Source organism: Tamandua tetradactyla, chromosome 10 (assembly GCF_023851605.1).
Source record: "Tamandua tetradactyla isolate mTamTet1 chromosome 10, mTamTet1.pri, whole genome shotgun sequence".
Taxonomy (NCBI): Eukaryota; Metazoa; Chordata; class Mammalia; order Pilosa; family Myrmecophagidae; genus Tamandua; species Tamandua tetradactyla.
The window spans coordinates 89699759-89708988 of NC_135336.1; the positions used below are offsets into that span (position 1 = coordinate 89699759).

General features: G+C 35.9%; 2 protein-coding genes across 2 annotated transcripts; both read right to left on the bottom strand.

Annotated features, from left to right (window-relative positions):
* Positions 1-783: 783 nt before the first annotated feature.
* KRTAP27-1 (keratin associated protein 27-1) lies at positions 784-1404 on the bottom strand. Its single transcript, XM_077117649.1, has one exon. The coding sequence runs from the start codon at positions 1402-1404 to the stop codon at positions 784-786; it is 621 nt and encodes a 206-aa protein (XP_076973764.1).
* Positions 1405-8208: 6804 nt separating this feature from the next.
* On the bottom strand, positions 8209-8889 carry LOC143648040 (keratin-associated protein 13-2-like). Its single transcript, XM_077117650.1, has one exon. It carries the CDS (start codon positions 8846-8848, stop codon positions 8375-8377), a length of 474 nt encoding a protein of 157 aa, XP_076973765.1. The 5' UTR covers positions 8849-8889; the 3' UTR covers positions 8209-8374.
* Positions 8890-9230: the final 341 nt, after the last annotated feature.

Sequence of the window (9230 nt, forward strand, 5' to 3'; positions counted from 1 at the left end):
TTTTAATAATAATAGCATGGCAATTAAGGTTTTCATTGCAAATAGAGTAAATTTATCAAACACAAATTAAGTTTTTCTAATTCAAAAAAAATAGTGAAAAATAGTGAGAACAGTAGAATAGCAGAAATATAGTGAATATGCTATACTTGAGCGCATGCGTATCTGAAGGTCTAGCTATTACATGATGGTGAAGTCCATGGAGGTGAAATTCAAAATTCTCTTGCACTTTTCAGACAATAAATTCAATCACATACCCAACTGGAAGAGTGTTGTGCTGTAGTGGAGAAAATTGTGGGATGATCAGAGTGGACATGGTGTTTTAGTTGTGATTATGATATTATTAATTACATGAACAACTTCATATAGAGTTAAACTTCTTGAAATTCACAGGGCTAGATGGGCTTCTAGTTCTCTTTTAACTCCAATATTTTACGAATTTCTGATGTTAGTAGAACACCAGTTAATAAGCCAGATCCAATGCTAAGTGTTTCTATATTCATGTTTTTTTTAGGGTACTATTGCCAGCCCCTGGTTGCAAATCGTACTGCTCTATAACAGATAGTATCAAAGTGATTTAAAAGAATTAAAAATCTTTGCATCTCATATTACCACCTGAGAGATGCCCAAAAGAATAATGTATGTCTTTGGAGATAGTACAAGATGCATTTTTTTTTTTGTTCAAAAACACACAAACAATAGTTTGAATTTAGAGAAATGAAGATTACTAAAAATCTTTGAAATCAATTATCCAACTGAGAATATGCCCTCTCCTCTTAAGTTTCTTTACTTACTAGACAATTGCAAACCACCAGTAACACAGCAAGTTGGTTCATAAGTACTAGAAGAAGATTCCAGGAGTTGTGGTCCAGGTGAGATATAGACCAAAGGTTTACAGCTGCTGTATTCAGGGCTCTGAACCCGGTACTGATAGGTTTCACATTCCAAAGTTTGGCAACTCTTTGACACATAAGTCTTGGGTGGGCAACCCCTTGTCATGTAGCTTGCAGGTTGGCGGTTCCAAATTGTACAATCTATTTTCTGGCTACTTCCTGATTTGCAGGCCTGGGAAACACACTCCAATGCAGCTGATGTACCTCTTGCTGAGCATGTTGTCCTTTCATTGCACCTGGAATTGGTAGAAGTTGTTTGGACAATCCCGGGGGGGACAGCACTTTGTACACAGAGATCATCTGTGTGCATAGAAGGCTTGGAGTTGGTCAGTTGGCAACTGGTGGTTTCATTTGACGTTTCTTGAAAGTTGTCCAACAGCCAGGTTCTGCCATGAAAGCTGCTGGGTAAACAAAATCCATCCTCAATGTTTAGGGGATTAGAACCATGTATGATGGCAGAGAGAGGTGGGGCCTTGTAGAAGCTCCTGAGTGAATGGCTGTGATTGTGGGGCATATTGTTTAAATGCTTGATTGAAGCTGGCCATAAAGAATCAACATGCTGGGTTTGAAGAGATTATATACTCAGAAGCCTGGGTGTTGGCAAAAGTTTCCTATCCAGCTCATTGCTTACGCTAATTTGAAGGGTAACGTCTCATCAGCACTTTGTCTCATTATATATGAAGAAGATCTCTTATTAACAAAGAAGTAAGTCCATTTGGAATCTTCAAAATGGCTTTTATCTTAACCCCAAAGCTGACTCATCAGGCTATGGTTTGTCAAACATGAGTCTCAACATGCCACCCAAGCCAATATTTTTTTTCTTTAGTCATAATGACTCTTTTTATTATGAGTGGAAAATAAGAGATACATGTGGAAAGAGCCAATTGAATACTGATTAATATTCAGTCCTGGAGTTGTGAGAGATGCCACTTTGGCATAATGTGGTAATATGTTGTTTGTGTCATTTTTCTTGTTCTTGTTGAAGAGGAACCAATTGAGCCCTCATTCATTCAGCAAAAGTCTCTCAAGATGTGAGAGAAGCTTCCAATGACATTCCTTCTTACTGTCATCCCAAAGTACTAGTGGTGGCCATTGCCCTATAAGCATCTCCCCCCTCATCTAGCACTTATCCTCCTTATCTTCATAAAGGCCCAGTTTAAATCCTTCCTCTTCAATAAGCTTTTCCCAGATCTCCTTATGTAGAAGTTATTGCTTATTCTTCTGTACCAATAGATTTTGACTTGCTCTTTATTATAAGTATATTTTACACCATATATTGTCTTTACTTGGGTTTGTGCTTTGGAAATGTTCACAATTTGTTTGTCACAGACCTCCTTATTTTCTCAATGCGCTTCTCATTTTTGTTTGTTCTGTGTTTTATGCTCACAGACAAATGATCAACTCCACAATTTATCACATTGTCCTGCTGGGTTTAACATAGTTTCACACTTATTGTGTAGGGTCTACCAGCATAATTTCTAGACCAATTTACTTTAGCTCAGTTTACAATAGTAAAACGTAAGAGTAGCATGTCCTTAGCACAGTATCCAGGTCTTCCTTTCCTGGGTCAAAGGAAACAAGGAACATTCAGGAGCTCTGAATTATTGCTTGTACAAAATCTTCCTTGGCATGTGAATTACTGGGGCTATTATACACCTAAAAGGGCAACTCCAAGTACATTCAACTTGACAAGATGCACACTGAATTTGTACAAAATGCTTTTGTAACATATTCAATTAACTTGTAATTTTGAGCAACTCTCTTGTCATTGTGTTTAAATATCCCATTATCCTTACACATGAATCCTATGAAAATCTATTTAATTCTTATGCATATTTGTATTTACCACTACATAGGATTTCCACAGTAACTTTGACTTTCCAGCTTGAAGGTCTTAAATAATTTCTTACGACCCTTATAATAACATCCATTCCCTTAGTGGGCTCTTCAACACCTCTTAAGATATAGCTGCTGCCTATTTTCGAACTTCATATCTTGTCATTTAACTCTGCCGAATAAGCTCCATTCTCACAGGCCCTATTCATCTTCTTGAGCATCTCAAGCTTTTCCTTGCTTCAGTATTTTGCACAAGAATGATTCTGTCTGACTTGCCCCTTCACTGCCTTTCCTTCCTCTGTAAAAGGACCTTTCTACTCATCTTGCACATTTCAGTTTAAAAGTTAACTCTTATAATGGCTTGCCTTCATCACCCTATCTGAAAGAGTATTCAGTTGTTGGAAACTTATTTTTTTTCCTTTTATCACCTCAACTCAGGATGATTTTATTTGTCTTTGATACTAGACTGAGTTCCTAGAAGGTAATACACATATCTCCCAAGATCTCCATACATGTGTGTTGAAAAATTAGGAATGGAAGGTACTGAATAAAAATGGATTCAAATAATAATTAAATATTTGAAGGAATACAATTTTGAAATCTTGACATAATCATGGATTTGCAAAAATCGACAAGGTTATTGAACTTGAAAAAATAAAAAAATACCCATGCCTATCTTTCAGCTATTCCTTTGTGAAATAAAGAAAACAAAAATCATTGGGAAGTCCACTTCTTAGCATGGCATAAATTGAGTCAAATTTTTTAAAAATAATGTTTGATTGTATGGAGACCTGTTTTCAGAAGCTTTTACCATTAAAAACAAACATTTTTCACTGCAAGTACAGGGTCCTACTGCCAAATTCTGAAGGCAAATATAGGACATCACATAGGCCAGCATTCATCCAACTGTCTTCTCATTAACTTCACAATATACAGTAAATTCTTAGTACCTATGCAATATCACATCGATTATACCGACTTTCCAAAATGCTGGATGGTATTATTAGATCTGCCATTTGTGTATGAAGCCACTCTTTGGAATGAGGCATTAACTTGCAAATTCTATTAATTAAGTGCTGAATTAATAGGTGTTTCAGCCTGCAATTTTGATCCAATGAGTAAATACAGATGTAGACAGGTACTGGTTTTATAGAGGGAGTTACCTGGCTTTTTACTAGAAATTGACGTAGGCTAGAGAAACTGGTCACCTCAGAAATGTTTTCATGCAGCCTACTGACAAGCAAGTATTAGCTTTGTAGACACTTGAATGATTGTGATTACATAGCCTACCTTCTGGTATTCTTAAGTACATAGAAATAGTTACTTGATTGCTTAATAGTGACAGGCTATTTGTTAAACGGTTGAAATACAACATATTCTTTGGTCTCTCCTGGTCCTGAAATATATATATTTTTGCCTCTTTAGTGATACTTTCTAAACAGTAGAAAGTGGAATATCAACATTTGCTGTGGCAAAGCAGTTAAATATAAGAATTCTAGTGTCAGACTTTCAGAATTGTAAGTTAGTCTCTATAATTATTAGCTGTACATTTGCCTTCAGGTTTCTATGTCTCAATTTCCTCATCTTGAAAATGATGATGGCAAGGATACCAACTTCATAAGGACATCAAAAAAATTAAACGAGGTGATATAGGTAAGATATCAGGTTGCCGGGCACATATTAAATGCTAAATAAATAAAAACAGCTATGATATGTCTGAGCAGGTTAAAGATCTTTGCACACAAAAAGAACATTCTTACAGAAACACCAATTTACATGAAGAATTTATATAAAGTTTTATAATTTATATAAAAGTTCATATATAATTTTAAGGGAGAATAAAGACAATACCATCTTTGTGTTTTAAATTATGTTGTTTGTACCTGTAAGTGTTTGACATTCCATTCTTTTAAAGGTTAGATTGTGGTTATCATTCCCATTAGGGATCTATTAAGCTTGTCTCTATACCTCAAGAGTTCAGCACTTGATGGTGATAAGGTGGAAAAGGTCATATTGCTTTTATATTTAGTTATATGTTAATGCTTATTCAGTCACATTAAAGTGAAAATTTTTTTTAAATTAGTCACTCTTAAATAATATAATTCAGTCCATTTCAACCTAATGTATTTCCTTTAGCCTTGCCTTAGTTTTCCATCTCACAAACCAAACTAATGCCAAACGATCTAAGTTAGTTTACAAACATTCCTCTTCTATGACCAAGTCATTCATATTGAAAGAATGTGCAGTAATGGAGGGAGACATGGCTGAGTTAAAAGACTTGGCTTCTAGCTCTGTTGGTTCCATTAATTCACTGCATGAATTTGGACAAGTGACTTTGTCACTCTGGATATCTTATAAGATAATGAGACTGGATATGAAGCTCTCATGGGACCTTTCCTGCTGTCACATTTTATGATTGTCTATCACAATCTCGATATCTTAAAGTTGAAAAAGACATTAAATGGCATTCTTGTCAAATTTACCTACTGGTTGAAATCTGTACTTCCACTTAAGTTTATCTAATCTTTATTAATGTTATTTATGAAAACTGTAACAGGATAGACCAACACTGAAGTTAGTGACTACTAGTCACCATACCATTTTATAATGAATAATTCTATACTATTTGCAAATGTCTTCTGAGAATAGGTAAAATGTGCATTTTTCTGGCTGAGAACACATTGTTCTACTGCCAAAAGAGTGATGAGGAGAATGACTAACCTCCTCTAGGGATAATAAGATATGAAATAGGTCAAGTCTCATATATCCCTTCTCAGAAACTGTAATACATACAGAAAAAAATGTATTTTAGGCTCTGGGTTATTTCAAAAGTATGAGATATGAGACTATGTTAATAATTATCAATATGTCTACTCTGGTCGGTATATCTCTGCATCATAGGAGAATATGGAAATAGTCTTTTGCCAGAATTTGATTCTAATCATAAATAAATTTTTCTAGAACATGATAATTCAAGGAACTATGTATGATTTTTTTTTTTTTTGAGAATTTGTCTCAAAATATTTACCTCTTGGGGCAATCTTTGCCCACTTAAAATTCAGTTATATCAGATTTTGGTTCAAGTAGCAAAAAAGAAACAAAAATTAAAAGAATGAACCATGTAATCAATACAGCTCATTATTTTCCAACCGTCTTTTCCATTTGTCTTCAGCGTGAAAGTGTAATGGTTTCTCATAATAATTATACACTTCTTTTGTTTCTTTCCCCAGATACATTTATTCTGGCTTTTTCTGATGTTAGCTTTTGGTAAAATTATTTTTCTGCTATTGTATGATCCAGAAATGTGAATTTGATTTTAAGTTTTCTCACTTTTCCTATGAACACTGTAATTGAGATAATGTGTGCTTTAGACAATGTTAAATATTTTCTATAATAACGATCAAAGGACTGAGGTTAGCTAGATATCTAAATAGATTTCAACAAAAAAAGAATAGGTATTTGATGTATATATTGTCATAACATATCCTGGAGACAGTCATCTTAGCTCTAATTCATTCATTTATTTATTTGGTAAACTTTCATTGGGTATTTACTACTTATAAGATTCCCTTAGGCCAGGTTCTGTGATATTCTTTGAGGATGCAACTGCAACAAATAAAATATTACTGATTAAAAATGAAACTTTCAATGAACTTAAAACTAGTGTGGAAAAGGTAGATCTTAAAATAGTTAATATTTTGTCATAAAAAGTATAGAAACGTCTATAGTGGTAGCCTAGGATAAGGATAAATCAGCTCTAATAATTGTGGAGTCTACTTAAAAAGGATGACAGAAGAGATGATATTTCTCTGGGTTTTGAAGGATAAGAGAGATATGGCATTACATCTAGAGGTCTTAAATTGTAAGTGGGCTCAACTCTGTACAAGGTGTTAGAGAAATATAAGTAGGTAGCTTTGATGTAGTATATGTTGTTGGAGTGTACGTGTATGAGGTCGTGATGGACAGAGAGACTGAAGAATGGTTGTAAAAGGTTTCTTTTTCTCGCTTTTTTGTTTTGACATGGGCAGTCTCCAGGAAGCGAATGTAAAGGATTTTTTTTTCTCTTTTTTTTTTATTAATTAACGGAAAAAAAGAAATTAACCCAGGACACAAAGGGGACTTTATTTTATGCTGTTGGGAATGGGGGATTATTTAAGGTTTTTAATGAATGCCTCATTTCAAGAAAGTATTGTCTACAAATATCAAAAATTGTAATTCAACATGGTTTCAGCAACCCAAATACAAAAAAATGTTTTTCAGCTCACATAAGCTGAAGTCCAGAAGTAAGATGGTCCAAGCTCTTTGCTCGTCTCTTTTTTTTTCCCTATTCCATGTGATGGTTTAATTTTTGAGCCATATGAAGGATGGATACAACACTCCATCTATGACAAAGGAAGAGGGGATTGCTTAAAGAAGTTCCACAGGAAGAGCTCAACAAGAAGTCACTTCCCATGCTGCTCCTTGTTTCTGCTGGTTTCAGTTATATTACATACTCGTTCTTGATACAGTAACTTTCAGTAGGGATGGTAGTGCCTTTAGAGTCAGTCCTGAAATGTGGGGTATACTCATATTCTTTTATAGGACTGGCTAAGTGTAGACTAGGAGGGGGAAAAGAAGAGAGGGAAGAAAAACACCTTTATAGGTAGTGATCAAGAAACTATACTTAAATTCACAAATACTTTTCTTCCAATTTATATATTTTTAAATGTAGATAGCCATGTGCTTCCCCAAATAAGAAAAGTTATCTAGAACCAGGATATTAAAAAGTGAGGTCCTCTGTCTCACTCTAGATTACCTACTTATGACACTGCCATGTTCCCAGGTTATTTTTATTATGAAAACAAAAGAATTTACAGTGACCTAATAGAGTTAAGCACTGACATAAGAAATGTATTCCTTTACATAATGCATAATTACATAATGTAATGCATAATGTATACATGTTCAATTTCATCTATACCTAAAACAGTTGTTTCTTACACCAACTAATGGAGTCAGTTAAAATCATGACCTTAGAATTCCATTATGGAGTCATATTTCTGAAAGAGGTTTAATACAGCATTTTGACCACTTCCTCAAAGTGGTCACTTGAGTGAGTCCTCCCTGTGTGACTCACTCAAAACAGCCGTGTTAGTAATTGCTGAAACATCACTGCTAACTCCAGAACTTTTCTTCTTGGTACAAGTAAGTTTAAGGAGTAGAGGCAAAATGAGCTTTCTGATTAGACAAAAATGACCCAAAGAGAATAACAGAAAGCAATCCCCAACCCAAGTGCTGATTCTATTTGCCAGTAATTCCAGAGAACTAACTTAACTCTGTATTGTGAGGGAGAATTGCCTAATGGCAAATGCACTCCTCTAGTAAAGTAATTTATTTTTAGAAAAAGAACCAGTAGACTTGAAATTCCCAACAGATGTTCTTGGGCAAAAAAAAAAAAAAAAAAAAAAAAAAAAGGCAGCAAGACTTGTGATTTGATATCAGATTAAATGAGTTTATTTGAAGAAAACAAAATGACTTTTTAGTCCATTTTGAAGAAGGACAAAGAGAAGGGATAAAAGAACAGAAGGAAAGAGTACTATAGACTGTAGCCAAGTCATGGCTGAGATTGACTTTGCGAGGGAAAATTGTGAAGACGTGACCTTGAATCCTTAACAAGTTGATCGGTAGGAGGTAGGTACACATGTCGGTCGGTAACAGAAAGACTGGCAGCTCCTAGAAGGAACACATGTTGGGCGACAAGGTCCTGATCTGTAGCCCAGAGAAGGGAAGCCACAGACCCCATACCCTAGGGTTTTGAAGCCAGTCAATCTACAACCCTGTGAGTAGGAGCTTCTGGTTCCATGGCCTGGGGAGCAACTGCTGCGGGAGCCAAAGCCCAGAGATCCAGCGCTCTGGCAGGGGCTGGACACCACACAGGGCATGTAGCAGCTGCGGGGCTTACAGCAGGTCTCCTGACAGCTGCTGTAGAGAAAGGACCCCCGCTGGTAGGTGCTGGGAGAGCAGAGGTCAGTGGTGTAGACCAGGTTGCTGGGGTAAGAGGAGCCATAGGAGGAGCCTGAGTCGCACAGGGAGGCCCCAAGGGAGCGGGAGGAGAAATTTCCAGAGCAGCAGTTGGAATACATGTGGGCAGGAGATGTGAGTGCTGCTAAGTTGCGGTGAGAAGAGGCTCTGATATTCCTGCTGTGCCCCACTGGTATATATTTATATGTTCACTACACTGGATGTAATGTAGTAACAGATCTCTTCCCCATTCTTGTGCATGTCTTTTCATGAAAATAACTAATTAACTTAGTCTATAATTATAATTGAGTGCATTCATGTGTTTTTAACTGCAGTTTAATCATTCTTGTTTATAGAAGCCACTCCATTTCTCGCTTCCCTCTCTTTCTCCCTCTTTTTTGAAAGAAGGTGTAGTTTGTCTTCAAAGACATTGGTAATGATGCAAGGTGTGGCCCTCCATTCCTCACTGGGCTTGACTGAAGAGATTTTGGGCCTGAATGTATG